Genomic DNA, 14,064 nt, shown 5'->3' with positions numbered 1-14,064 from the left:
TGAGTAGACAACATATATAATCTAAACGTACACAAGTGAACAACTATCTGTTGTCATTTGTGCTGGCATTGACATTTCCGCAATATTATTTTTATTATTTGTTTATAATTGTGCCTACTTGGTTTTGTAAATAATTCGATAATTAATCAGTTAATAGATCTTGCATACCTTGCCGTTCAACAATGGAAAACCTAAATGACAGTGAAATACTGCATGGTGGCGGCGAATACAGCAGCCACATGTCGCTAGCTGAAAGTGCTGAAGCTACTGCAAGACGCCGCAGGTGAGCACATCAAAAATCCATCTAGTAGAACGTCGTTTCGAGCAGAATCCCATTTGCATTTGTAGCTCCAATCGCTCCATTAAACGCCGCAAATTCGATGATGAATTAGTAGAGTACAGCCTTGGAATGCCGGGAGTGTCAAACATAAAGGTAGTTTTCATCTTGAAGCTCTCTCTTCCTGCAAAACTGGATTTTTAGAGTGGTCGAGCCAGGACTCAACCCTACCAATACCAGGTAGATTTTGGTCCTCTTGACTCTCCATCTACACCAATTCAACAAACAGTACCATTGGTTCACTCAGTGGAGACAAAAAGGAAAAGTATTTCTAAATCAGTTCCTAGCCTGTCAAAAGGCAAGAAAAAGAGCACTCCGAAGAGCCATTTGACTACTAAAGATTTGGGCCGTTGGAAACCTATGGATGACTTAGCCTTAATCATTGGTAAATTCTGTGAGTAGAAGAGACAAATTATACAGATCTGTTTCCAGGTATTCAGCAAACCAATGACCTGAAAACTGTTCACTTGGGAACGAAATTTTCATGCCGATTCACCTTGCAAGAGTTGCAGTCTCGATGGTATGCTCTGCTTTATGATCAGACTGTATCCAGGGTGGCAGTATCAGCTATGAGAAACCTACATCCTGATATGATAGCCACTGTGCAGGATAAAGCCTTGTGGAGCCAGGAAGAGGAGAAAATCTTAAACACTATTAAATCTGTAGGTAAATCTAAGGAAATTAATGTGAAAATTTAAGTATTTTCCTGCAGAATACAAATCCCACTTTGGAGACATTCTCAGAGTTGCTTTCAAAACATGCAGACGTTTTTTACAATGGTAGAACTGCCAATTCACTGTTTTACCACTGGCAAAGCCTTAGAATGTATCATTTATTGCCTGACCAAGTTATCAGCCCCATTGCAACTGCAGGAAGACCTATTATGAGTTTTAATGATGCTGAGGAGTTAATTCAAGACTCAGAATTAACAGAGCCTCAAGATGAAGCTCTAGATAAGGAGTTGAGGTGTGGATTATCCATGACATTCCAACCTTGAATTATGAGCATTTTTTAGGCTTCAACATCGCAAAAACATAAAAGAAATTCGCCAGTTGGAAAATGAAGTGGGTAGATGGAATGTGTTAGTCGATAGCATTACTGGATCGTGCCCTGGAGAATTAGACAGGCAAACATTGGGTGTTTTAAGAGGCCGTATGGTTAGATATTTGATGAGGTCTCGAGAGATATCAATTGGGAGGGCTGGGAAGGGGCATAATGTGGATATTGATTTATCCCTCGAAGGGCCTGCTCATAAGATCTCTAGGCGACAGGCAACTTTGCGGTATGGCCTTTAATTATTGTGTTTCAGTGGCAAGGACTCATTATTAAAAACATTTAGGCTGAGGAACACTGGGGAATTCTACTTGTCTGCAGAAGGAAAGAGGCCAATTTTTGTTGACAGTAAACCAATTTTTGCAGGCAGCAAAGTGAGGTTGTATGATAATGCAGTAGTGGAAATCGCCTGTTTAAGATTTATTTTCTCTATTAATCATGACTTGATCAGAGCCATTCATAATGAGAGTGTTAGGTATAATTTACCTCCTTAGTAAGGCATTTTTCTTCATGTTTGGAAAGGCTTAGTTCAGGTCTTTGCTCATTTTATTGGAAAAAAAATGGATTTATTTGTTTTTTCATTCTCCTTCTTTATTTGCAAAATTAAACCTAAACCCATTGTCAGATCTGGGAAACATCACAATTTTCCTGGTAGTTCCTGGCGAATTTTCTCCTTCAATTGTATCCTCTCCTACTGTAGAAGGTGGAGGAGGAAAACTAAATTTAAAATCTCCACTGCCCGAAAGTGCTTTTCTTAGGAACTGAGACTTGTCACTTACTTCTCCAACACTCATCTTTATAGAGATTTCTATATAAAAAAAAATAAAAACTACTCAAACTTTAGACATTAAAAACCTACTTTTTGCCTTCTTCTCATCTTCCAACATCTTGCTTCTATAGTCCCCAAAAGACAGCCTCATCACCTGTCTCTTTTTGACCATGGGTGACGCATTACTCATCAATGTGTTAAGTGCTTTTGTATGGTCCTGAACTAATTTCACGTTGAAGAAACTTTATTAAATGACTGAAAGATATTACCATATTTGCTTGGTAATTTGCCAGTACTTAAAGCCGATTGCAACTGTTTTATGCACCAGTAGAGCTCACTTTGAAACTGCTCTTCTTGTTCCCCGGTCAATCCAGTTGCAGGGTTCACTGAATGTGTGTTAGGCTGAGCAGTATGTGTGGTGGAATTTGCCATTTGAGGGATAGGAAGTTTTGAAGGGTTCACTTTGGCCTTTCCAGTAACCTTGTGGAGTTTAGCTTTACGGGGTGACATTTTATTTAATAAATTCGGGTCCCCCTTTTGTAGTTCTATGGTTTTAAAATTAATTTCTTGGCCGAACTTCGATATGTTAGGTTAGAACTCGGTTAAGATTTCGAAGAAATTATGTTGGAAATGTGGCAACCACGCACGGACATGTAGTTTGTTGGCGCCATTTTTAAGAGTCCTTAATTTTATTACTTTTTACGGGGCTCTGTTGTGTAATAAATAAGTCGTTACTTTTCTTATCTTCTATTTTCCTTAATGTTGTCTTAAATTCATTATCAATTTTAATCTAAAATTATTAACCAATGGTCAACCTTAAATCCAAACACTGTTCCATATACTTCTCAGTGTTAAATATTAAATTTAAACAAATATGATACAGATAATATAATACGGAATATAACGCCATGCAATTGAAAATAATTTAAGGCAGTAAAAATCTCTTTGATAATGCTTAATTTCTCGTCGTTTGCGCGTAAACAAACATTAATGTAATATGAATGCATATTAACGAACGTCTGCTCTATGCTAATATACTATAAGATTCAATCAAAGTGACAATGTTAATTTCTATTACCACGACTTACTTAAGACAAAAAAGAAAGACTGTCTATTGATTCGGTGTGACAGCAGCAGTTGCATTCTCCTCCCCAGCTCCCTGATGCCCTCGATCACCGTAAATCTGCTGATTCTCCTCCGCTTCTCCATAATACTGTTCCTGTCCATACTGTCCAACATCCTCTCCATAAGCCTGCCCATACTCCTGCCCCGTATCATACTGACCCTCATACTGTTGATTAGAATCGTATTGCACGTTCGGATCACATTGATACGGCTCAATACCCGCATATTGCTGATTCGGATCCATTGAATATTGCTGCTGATTTGGATCGTATTGCTGCAAGTACTGTTCACCGCCTTCATATTGTTCTGGGACAGGATTCTTTATTGTCACGTCAGGTTCGTTTTTGGGAGATTGCTGACCCGCAGGGGAGAGATTAAGGGAGAGTTTTTCCTGGCTGGGTTGCCGAGAGGATGTGCGACTTTGGCTTCTTTGTTTTAAAGAGGAGCGACTTTCGGATCGACGCATTTGAGAAGTAGTAGGGGCCTGAGGCGAGGGGAAGTGTCGCTGAGTGTTTGTTGGGGGTTGTTCTTCATCTATTGCAACAGTCTTGCGATCAGTCCCATTAAAACAAAATGGATTTTCTATACCTACTACTGCTATAATTACTTCATAGAGTGAGTTATAGGATCTAAAATAATATGTGCAACAAGCAGTATTTTTGTACTTTATTATCTTACCTTTTGAATTAACCTTAGAGTATTGCACTTGAGCGAACTTATTGTTTAACTGACCTAGGCTAGTTTGTAGTTCCCGTATTTCCTCCCTATAACCAGACAAACACTGCATTAAAACTACTCAAAAGGGGGCTGTTCGCAGTGAGCTTTCAGGAGGCTCTCCGTTGCAAACAGCCCTTCAAAAATACCTCTATAGGAGAAAAGTCCACTTCCCCTGCATCTGCATTCAAGAGCTTCAAGAAGTTCCAAAGGGTTTCTAATCTAGACATAAGCTCGATATTTTTAGCTCGCAGTTTTGCCCTTTCAGCTCTGAAGTCAGATAACAATTTCGTAAGTAGCTCGCAGTGCGAGATAATGATAATAATGATGATTTTTATCAGATTTTGTGTGGATTAAAATTAGGGGATTTTATGTGTGGCGAATTGAACAGTTAGTAAATTTGGCGGTTCCTTACTTTTTTCTTTTTCTAAGCAAAAATAAATTCGTTCACTGTTCTTGACACCTGGCGGATACGACTTTATTTAATAGAAATATATGAAGAACTTGTCATTGTTGACATTATGGTGAATGCGCCAAATCACGTAAATTATTGTAGTGCGTAGTTTTAGGTACATTGTGTTGTTCGGACTGACCTTGCGGGATTTTGGTACTACTTTAACGTTAATGTCGATTTTAATCGGTTCCTTGCGTTTGGTGGATTGGACAGTCAGTGAATCGGACGCGCTTTTTTCGGACTTTACGGCGGCTGAGAGCTGATGATCCGACCCTACCAAACACAAGGATTTTAAGAAACAAAAATGGACTCGAGAATTATTACTAAAACTATCAAAGAATTAACGAATCTATAAAAATATCTTACTTATGTCTGTGGCTAGAATCTTCGAGTTTCCGTGTAAGAGCATGGCACTCGGTTGACAATTTGTTCATGAGTTGATTTTGGGAGCGGATCATACTCTCTAGCTCGACTACTGTAGCCACTGCAACAACAGCATTGATTAAGAAGTTTTAATCGTTAAAAATAATTGGTGACTGCTCCCAAATCAACTCATGTCAAAGGAATGTGATTCGATTTTGGGCTAGACAGACCTTGCCCATTTAAAACCGTGAGTTTTGCGCGCAAAGTCTGTCTGGAAGTAATGTCGAGAGTGTCTCAAATCTCACTCACCGTGCTTATTCTCCATGTCCTTGATCATTGAGGACAGCTCCTTGTCTCTGCCATCTTTTTTGGGTGTGGGAGGCGGCAGGGCCATAATTTCTCCCGATCTAGGAGTGACCGATTTGGCTCTTTCTTCGGTCAAGGCCGCGTTTATGTTTATCTGAACACGAAATGAGAAAATATGTGTTAAATATTTATTTTTAACAAAATCGCAAACTTCCTACCTCCTTTTCCAATGAAGCAATTTGCTCGTTCAACCGAATATTCTCGCGTCTACTGTGTATTAAATCAGCATCAGCCCTATCCATCCTTTGTCTCAAAGACTGCATTTCCGCTTGCAAGCGCGTAATTTCCTGCTTGTATTGCCTCTCGCTCCTCTCGTTTGCCATGTTCAGGGTGGATATTTGCTGCTCCAGGGCGCTTTTTTCGGCCCCGGTAGTCCCAATATCGGACTGCAGCGTCACTAAAAGAAAAAGAAAAGTTTCACCGCCAACCCTAATACTACAAAATTTTATGATTCATACGTATTTTATTCTGCATCTCCTTCTTGAGCTCGTCAATGAGAGCCTGCTTTTGCGCGCACTCCCTCCTCAGATCAGAGTTCTCCCTCCTCTGCTTGTCCAGCTCCAATTGAAGCTTGTTAGTGGTCTCCCATTGTACCCCAACTTCCGCTGTTAGTTGTTCAATTTGTTGAGTGTAACGTCGCTCTACTGCCGATCTTTCATCTGTGATTCTACGGCTCTGTCAAAAGCGTAAGCAACCGCAAAATATATCATAATGAAAAACGTATGTAGTATGTACCTGGTCAGCAATGGCATCGCGAAGCTTTAAGTGCTGCCTTTCCAGCTCGTCTTTCAGACGTCGAATTTCTAGCTCAGCGGCGTTTTTTTCGTACTGAGCTTGCTCGGCAATTTCCAGGCTTTTTTTGACTTGGTCACAAGTGTCGGTTTCCTTGCCTCTTAGCGCTGACAATGCCGATTGGAGGACTTTTAGTTTCGACAACAATTCTTCTTTTTCACTATTCAGTGCAGATTATTGGCATTTTAAATTTTAAACTGATTATAAACGACAAACAAAGTGAAAATAATTTATAACAAAGAGCGAGTTATTCTTAACTCTGGGTCAACGCTATCTTGACAAATGGCGAACGTAACTCTTTGGTAAATTTCGTGACTCCACCATGTGTTCAGAAAAATGACTTTTTCTTTGACACATGGTGAATATTGAAGATCCATCATTTTTAATTAATAGCTGGTAAGAATGAGGTTATTCTTTACCCTTGGGGGAGACTTAGCTTGCCCTATTTCTTATTTTCAAACCAACCATCCTTGGCAAATGACGAATTCTGGACACATCATGAATTCTCATACCTATTGCACGAATCCAATTGCTTTTTGAAGCTCTCGTAATTACTCCCTTCCAAATAGGAACCATCTGCCAGCTTTTTCCTCAAGGAATCGTTGTCTTCTTGACACTTTTTCAAATCAATTTTAGACTGCGTTAGTTGAGCTTCCAGTTCCGATATTCTCGACTCGAAGACGATCGATGGACCTTCGACTATTCGAGTCATTTTCTTTGATTTCTTAGGCGACTTTGAGGCCTGCAACAATATATTGCAAAACGAGTAGTTTTAGCACAGTTAAATTACAGTTTTATCGGAGAAGAATTCCAACTCGGTTTCAGTTTCGGTTTCAGTTTCCAAATGGTCGAAAACGGATTTGATTAACTTGGATTTTTGCCTTTGGTGCAGATTTTCATTTTCGCTGATGACTTCCTTGACTTTCGACAACAAGGAGGATAACTCATCCTAAAATTTCCTTTGACAAAACCGCATAGGTTACAGACCAAACAACATGCCTTGCAAAATCTGGACTCTTTCTCCAGCTGCTCGATATAATCCTCTTGGCGCTCAATGAAAGACATAAACTCTGGAGGAGCCGATGATGAGGGGACAACAGGGTCTACTTTCTGTTGTTCACTGTACAAACTTAAGTTAAAACATAGTATCATCCCTCATATGACGTATACTTACTGAGACTTGCCTACGACACCATCACTTTGCAATGTTCCAATGTTGCTCTTCAAGGGAGGATAATAATACTTTCTAGGGGTGATGGGGTTGTAGCTGAAATTGTAATAAGGCCTTCCCATTTTCGAGTTTCTGCTGCCTGCGCTTATCATGGATTGATTGTCTGTGTCTTCGCCAGCGCTGTCCAACTCGCGAAAGGGCCTTGCTGACGGGTACATTCTAATAAAATGGATAGTAATCGTATTAAACATTGCAATATTAGGTGCAATATACCTCCTTATCGGGGTGTAGCTTTCAGCCATGAGTATTCTGAGTCTGCTTACCGCTTCCCGATACGCAGTGTCCGCATAGTCAGGTTTCCTCCTAAACTCCATTTTCGGAGAATTAGTTGAGGTTTTCCTGCAAGAATAAAATATCTTTAAGGCAGAATCACGACTAGTGAACAGACACCAAGACAAGTGCTTTTTACCCCTGCTCACATAAATGCGCTGACCAACATGCTAATTACGACATAATGATTTTTACATCACCGTGTTATGTCCAATTTTGTTTGTATTTACCTCCACAGGACTGATTTCCCGGAAGATCGATAGCCCCATGATGAATCACCATCATATTTTAAATTAAGTTTCTTGAAATATTTAAACAAATTAATTTTGATTATTAATTCTTTTCAATCGAGAATCGCACTAATGATCTGACTACATGCAATGCGTGCATGCTTTGTGACGAAGTTTGGTCGATAATGGGCTACGGGATTTTGAGAACCATTACTGAGACCTCGGGTTGCCATGAAGAGACAAAACAGTTTCACAATGAGGCATTTGAGTTGTAAAAAATAATGAATAGGGGTCAAGCGCGCACTTATAAACTTTTCATTCGCCATTTCACCAAGAATAATTAATTTAGACTTTTACTTCATTTCTATCGATACTTACTTTGACTTTTTCCTTTTCTCATTGGAGAGCGCAGATAATGGCCTATTTGAATACAGAGACTTTAAGGCCCCCAACTTGGGTCGCACCAAATAGCTGGTACTGGGCTTCTGCTTCTTGCTATTGCTCGCGTTCGCTCCAGAGGTATACATAACTTTCTAAATATCGTGAAATGTAGCTGAAATGCTGTCGCACTATTACTGGGGCTGCTTATGTACTTTCAGGGCTTTTATAAGTTTGTTCATCCCCATTTAAAATTACTAGGAAGGAAAATATATTTTTGGAAGACACGCTAAGCACCGCCTAGCACTGCGCTCTTCAAAGCTGGTTGATGCGTGATTTCACGATAGATTCCCCGGTCGTTTACCTATCAGGGTTTAAGGGAATTTATACAGGGTGTAAAGAGTTGAGTTTCGATTTTAAAGCCTATTTGATATAGTTGATAGAGTTTGCAGCTAAGTGCGGAACAGTTAACTTAGTAAAAACTTGAGATTTAATTTAAATATGGCTTTAGTGGATCGAGGGCATTGCGCAGATAGCCGGAGCATCATTCCCTCTCTATTCTGCTTGTTGCTTTTTACGGGGACCAAGAAAACAAAACTTCACAATCGCTGTCTGATATTGATTTACGCGCATTTTCTCTCCCATTAAAATAAGGTTAGAAGTAACGTCAAAGTCGACATTTGGCGGGAAATTTTCATGAACAAGAAAAATACACGACGAAAATAAACATCTTTTAATATCGAAGTGACGCCCATTTTCACAAATCTTTGCATTTCGGCACGACAAAATGAGTCTGCTAGAGAATCCAGAAGTAAAGAAAACATACGACAAATGCAAATATATTGTTAAAGTGTGGGAGCACCAATTCATCAAAAACCACAAACGAGTTCCGTCCAAGGTAAGAATAATATCCATTTTGTTGTTATGTAGAACCCAGGAACCACTTGGTTTCTCGCATGTTTTTCAAGGAAGTAAATAAATCCTACAAGACCCTACACAACTATTTCCCTCTAACACTTTCCAGCTAGATATCAGAGAAGCCCCTTCCGAAGTGCGTCATGCCTACAGGAGATATTTTAAACTGAAGACTGCAGCTCTGGAAGAAAGTTTTATGGATGTAGACGGACTAGAGGACGATGACATTGTATTAATGGGCCATCAAGACGCTGTCATCGAACCAGATACATTGTCGCAACTGCATCTTTCAAATGACAATTTCACTGAAGAAGTCCCAGATGAAGCAAGTGGGTGCAATGCTGATACTTTTGCGTTGGTGCACCTTTGTTCAGACAACCAGGCAACCGATGAGGTTTGGGGGAGTCATTTGAATAAGCAAAATGTAGACTTGGAGAGTCCTGAAACTAAGGAGAGAGGACCGTCGAAGCCTGTTTTATCGATTAGTAAAAAGCTGTTTTGTGGCTCAAAGTTTACTAAGCACAAAAGAAATCCTCGTAAATCACTGTCTTTAATGCAAAAAAAGAACACTGACAGTGGGTTTGAAAACTCATCTTCTGTAGCTAACCCCATCAGGTCTTTATGTACTTTTAACTCTGAGGATGTTATTGAGTGCTTACAGAAGGAAAAGCTGGACTTTCCAAGTAAACCACTCGACCCTATTGGGCAAATTTTTTCTCAGCCGTTGCCCCTGAACATAGTTGATAGTGTCTCTCATCAAAACCATACTTTAAGGAAGGTGGATACTGGTTGGCTCCAGAGGGTGACTGCAAATACTGGCATGTCATTGGAAGGCCACTCGTCACATAAAATAACTCAGATACCTGTAGAAAGTATAGGAACAAAATTGGACTATAATAGTGATGATATTATAAGCGGCTCAGATGAGGAGAATGATGCCTTAAAGAGCAGTCAACCTTTGCATGTAGCCAAGAAATTTAGAATTAACCTTCATAAATCATTCAACCAATCAACTAAAGATGATTTAGTAACTGATTTATCTAGTGTAAGTGTAAAAGAAAACATCACCAGCAATATAGCTGATAACATCACAAAAATAGAAGTTTTACCTGAATCAGTTGCGGAGAAAGAGGCGACTAGTAAGGCAATAAAGAAGCAAGCCCCAAAGAAGGCTGGTAAGAAAGTGAAGGCCCAAAAATCATCAAAAACTCAGCCATTGGAGGACTCTCCATCTTTGCGAAGATCTTCCAGGAAGAACAAAGTAAAAGCCAGTTTCCAGGAGCTCTCCAGTGGGGAAGAGGACCCATTTGCCTCTGACACTGATTCTAGGGATCCAGAGTATACCCCAAAAGAAAAGAATAGTTCTTCGAATATGATTGATGTGTTAGAGCATAAACATGTTAAGGAATTTGCAGAAGCTAAAAAGAACAATCGAGAAAAGAATAAACAAAACAGCGCTGCTGCTACGTCTAAGAAGAAAAGGAAAACAGCTAAGAGATCTGTTGTAACACATGAAGAGAAAAATGAGGAAGAACAGTATGAGTTAGAATACAATGTGAAGCCTCGAATTGTAGCCTCGAGGTATAGCAGCATCAAGAGCATACTTAAAGAGAAGCTAAAGGACCCAAAGGTCAACAGTCCCAAAGCAGAACAAATTACTCTTATTAAAGATAAGCAACAGCAAGCAAAAGATAAACTGGAACAAAAAATGGCCTTGGGCAATCTAAACGAAAACTATGTAACTATAAATCTCAGGAAAAAGGTGTTTGTCAGAGGCAAGAAAGGCCATAACTTCTCTAAGTACAAAAAATCTTTATGGAAAAGCAAAAAGAAGGCTCTTTATGGACCTGACATGGACATGGGAGGCTGCGATGGAGGCAAATTGGTATGCTTCAATTGCGGTCAAGAAGGCCATTTTGCACAAAAATGCAAAGCTACTAAAGGGGACGCATTGCTGCCTCTAGCAGCTGAGGAGGAGGAGGAATGTGGTTTGCCTTCACTGGAGGAAGCGACAAAAATGGCTTCAGAAAGCAGTTTATTTGTGAGGAAGCCAGTAATTCCATTCAAAAAGGATGAAGAAAATGGGGAAGATGAATGGATTGATGATGTTGATGAGGATTTGCTGGTAGCAGAAATTGACAAGTTAGAGGAACATGTTAAAAAACTGGACGTTCAAGAGTATATGGATAACGTCAAAGTTGTGACGCCTTATTACGCCCTTAAGGAGGATGGGAGTGTTTTAGACACTCCCCAAGAAGTACTTGAAGCTTTGGAGAAATTTGGTCACAAGTCTTTCAGACGGGGACAAGAGATGGCCGTAATGCGGATCCTTTCCGGAAAGTCCACTTTAGTAACCTTAAGCACTGGCTCTGGCAAAAGCTTGTGCTACCAATTGCCAGCCTATTTGTACTCTCAAAGAGAGCCCTGCATTTCGCTGGTGATATCCCCCTTAGTATCTCTTATGGAAGACCAGGTCACTGGAATTCCTAATTTTCTGAAAGCAGCCTGTTTGCATACGAATCAAACGGAGGCCCATAGGAAGAAAATCATGGAGGCAATCACTCTGGGTGAATTGAATGTGCTGTTGATATCGCCAGAAGCGATTGTTGCAGGCGAAAAACGATCAGGTAAGGCAAAAAGGAATATGTGTTGCAGTTGATACTCCTTCCGGGGGTGGCACTTGCGCCTAAAGTCCCATTCAGGCTTCTACCATCTTCAACTCTTGATTTTGATGTCCAACTTTCAGGTTTTGGAGCCCTATTCCGCAAACTGCCCCCCATAGCTTTCGCCTGCATTGACGAGGCCCACTGCGTCTCGCAGTGGTCCCACAATTTCAGGCCTAGTTACCTACTGATTTGCAGAGTGCTGAGGGAGCGTCTTGGGGTGCAAACTATATTAGGTCTAACTGCAACCGCCACTAGAGCCACGTGCGAGAGCATCGTCGAGTCCTTAAGAATCCCTGATGGACTGAATGGCAGGTTGTGGCACTCTTAAGTAGCTTTGAATTATAGTTATTTTACCCAGGAATAATTACCGACACTCCCTTGCCGGACAATCTCTACATGACAGTATCGAAAGACGCAAACAGGGATAGGGCTCTGTTGAATTTGTTACTTTCTCCCAGATTTAAAGACTGCAGAAGCATCATAGTTTACTGCACTAGGCGGGACGAATGCGAGAGAATCGCCGCATTTTTAAGGACTAGTTTGAAGAATGAGAAAGCAGTAGAGGAATCGAGCAGCAAGGTGAAAAAATATTTTTTAACAAAGAAGGAAATCTAGAAAGTACTATTTTAGAAACGAAAAAGGGTGAATCTGCAAGCGGAGCCCTATCACGCAGGTTTATCGGCCTCGCGAAGACGGACTGTGCAAAAAGCTTTCATGTCGGGGGAGTTGAGGATTGTGGTGGCCACAGTGGCCTTCGGTACGTGTTGATTTTGGGTTTGGCTCGTATTAGGTATGAACGCATTATGGTCGAGTCACGTGGTCAATATCAACTAGGTGTGCTTTTTGTTATTTAATGCAATCGTTATCCGTCAATTTGTCAAGAGATCGGCAATACCTAATATGCCCAGTCCACTGTTTTGATTTGGTAAATAGCTTGGGCTTATATTTATATCTTTAACAGGTATGGGAATAAATAAGTCTGATATAAGAGCTGTGATACATTTTAACATGCCTAATAGCTTCGAAAGTTACGTTCAGGAAGTGGGCAGAGCCGGCAGGGACGGCCTTCCGGCTCAATGCCACGTTTTCTTAGATTCTCAGGTATTTTTCCATGTTTGTAAAAAAATTGTACTAAAACTGTCTGTACTGATAGAACAGAGACGAAAACGAGCTGCGGAGGCACATCCACGCAAACTCTATAGATCGCCATGTGATCCGCAAACTTTTACAAAAAATATTTATTCCGTGTTCTTGCAAGGAAGTTTGCCCGAAACATGAAGTGGCTTTTTCCATTGAACAAGCCGTTCGGACCTTGGACATCACCGAAGAGAACATTTCCACTTTGCTGTGTTATTTGGAGTTGCACGAAAACAAATATGTCGGTGCGTATGCGTGTGTCAACCTAAAGGAGAATTTTACAATTAAAATTTAGAGCTCCTGAATCCCGCCTACACGACCTGCAAAGTGGTCTCTTATGGCGGACCTGTTCAGATTCGTAAAGCCGTGAAGGGTTGTCCTCCACTGGCCATGGCCCTTGCGCTGTATCCTCAAAAAGAGGATAATATCGTTCAGTTTCCTGTGATCGATGTGGCCAGTGCCATGGGGTGGGAGAGCGGCATCTGCAAGCACCAATTAAAGAATCTCGAATGGATTTCCAGTAATTAAATCGATTACTCGACGATTGCATGAAATTACACAATTTTTCAAACAGTCGATAACCAACCGAAACGCTCAAACTTAAGCGTGGAATTCTCGGAATTGGGATTCCGACTGCTGGCCCCAGGGAACCTGTCCGATGAGCGGCTAGACGAGGCCTTAGACACTTTACACAACATAGTGCTAAACCAGGAGAGAAAGGCCCTGAAACAGCTGCATGCAGTCTCAAAGGTACTGCAGCAAGCTTCGGAAAAAAGTTACCTATCGTGCCTCGAAATTGATGAAGAAAGGAGCGGAATGCTGCTCAAGAGGGAGATTAGGGATTACTTTAATTCGGCAGATCCTTTGGCCGACATAGGTGGGCACAATGGGGGAACCCGTCAACGATAAATTTGAGAGATATTCTTTTTCAGAAATCAAATCGCGGAGCATAACCAACGAAGAGCAACTAGTTGGCGACATTAAAACGATGGTCTGCATGTACAGAGACAATCAGTTTACTGGCAGGGCTTTGGCTCGGCTTTTCCAAGGTATTCAAAGTCCCAACTACCCGGCGGTGATTTGGGGCCGAAGCAAGCTATGGAGGAGCCATTTGAACGAGGATTTTCACGAGATCTGCCGCATAGCCACAAGGGAGATTATCAAGTTAAGATAGGTTTGTTCGTGTATATTGCAAGATTTTATTGGTATTGTTTATTTTATATTAAATATATTAAAAACACACACACACAAACGCGTCCCCGTT

The 14,064-nt window shown here is 40.7% G+C and overlaps 4 protein-coding genes across 5 annotated transcripts; 2 read left to right on the top strand and 2 right to left on the bottom strand.

Annotated features, from left to right (window-relative positions):
• The first annotated feature begins 70 nt into the window (after window positions 1-70).
• On the top strand, window positions 71-1,971 carry Rcd5 (microspherule protein Rcd5). The gene is made up of 7 exons (XM_066292297.1): window positions 71-283; window positions 349-433; window positions 482-722; window positions 770-999; window positions 1,050-1,303; window positions 1,353-1,619; window positions 1,677-1,971. Exons 1-7 carry the CDS (start codon window positions 183-185, stop codon window positions 1,882-1,884), a joined length of 1,386 nt encoding a protein of 461 aa, XP_066148394.1. The 5' UTR covers window positions 71-182; the 3' UTR covers window positions 1,885-1,971.
• On the bottom strand, window positions 1,969-2,828 carry LOC136344647 (UPF0488 protein CG14286). Its single transcript, XM_066292302.1, has 3 exons — window positions 2,429-2,828; window positions 2,250-2,381; window positions 1,969-2,198 (listed from the first exon to the last, which is right to left on the bottom strand). The coding sequence occupies exons 1-3, from the start codon at window positions 2,667-2,669 to the stop codon at window positions 1,969-1,971; spliced, it is 603 nt and encodes a 200-aa protein (XP_066148399.1). The 5' UTR covers window positions 2,670-2,828.
• A 91-nt stretch (window positions 2,829-2,919) lies between these two features.
• Window positions 2,920-8,523, bottom strand: LOC136344641 (serologically defined colon cancer antigen 8 homolog). 2 transcript variants are annotated; one of them, XM_066292293.1, is made up of 14 exons: window positions 8,298-8,523; window positions 8,083-8,237; window positions 7,418-7,543; window positions 7,148-7,363; window positions 6,973-7,093; window positions 6,764-6,922; window positions 6,486-6,715; window positions 5,917-6,133; window positions 5,640-5,856; window positions 5,340-5,578; window positions 5,125-5,275; window positions 4,819-4,936; window positions 3,963-4,048; window positions 2,920-3,818 (listed from the first exon to the last, which is right to left on the bottom strand). In XM_066292293.1, the coding sequence occupies exons 1-14, from the start codon at window positions 8,328-8,330 to the stop codon at window positions 3,271-3,273; spliced, it is 2,616 nt and encodes an 871-aa protein (XP_066148390.1). In that variant the 5' UTR covers window positions 8,331-8,523; the 3' UTR covers window positions 2,920-3,270. The 2 variants fall into 2 exon arrangements, with proteins under 2 accessions (XP_066148390.1, XP_066148391.1); XM_066292294.1 differs by lacking the exons at window positions 8,083-8,237; window positions 8,298-8,523 and adding an exon at window positions 7,705-7,833 and having other exon boundaries at window positions 6,973-7,102.
• RecQ4 (RecQ4 helicase) lies at window positions 5,853-13,978 on the top strand. Its single transcript, XM_066292292.1, has 11 exons — window positions 5,853-5,867; window positions 8,737-8,980; window positions 9,107-11,624; window positions 11,744-11,971; window positions 12,022-12,242; window positions 12,294-12,420; window positions 12,625-12,764; window positions 12,817-13,045; window positions 13,096-13,320; window positions 13,375-13,677; window positions 13,733-13,978. Exons 2-11 carry the CDS (start codon window positions 8,870-8,872, stop codon window positions 13,972-13,974), a joined length of 4,344 nt encoding a protein of 1,447 aa, XP_066148389.1. The 5' UTR covers window positions 5,853-5,867; window positions 8,737-8,869; the 3' UTR covers window positions 13,975-13,978.
• The last annotated feature ends 86 nt before the right edge of the window (window positions 13,979-14,064 follow it).

The sequence above is a fragment of the Euwallacea fornicatus genome, chromosome 17, assembly GCF_040115645.1.
Source record: "Euwallacea fornicatus isolate EFF26 chromosome 17, ASM4011564v1, whole genome shotgun sequence".
Lineage (NCBI taxonomy): Eukaryota > Metazoa > Arthropoda > Insecta > Coleoptera > Curculionidae > Euwallacea > Euwallacea fornicatus.
This window is presented reverse-complemented; position numbering and strand designations above follow the sequence as displayed.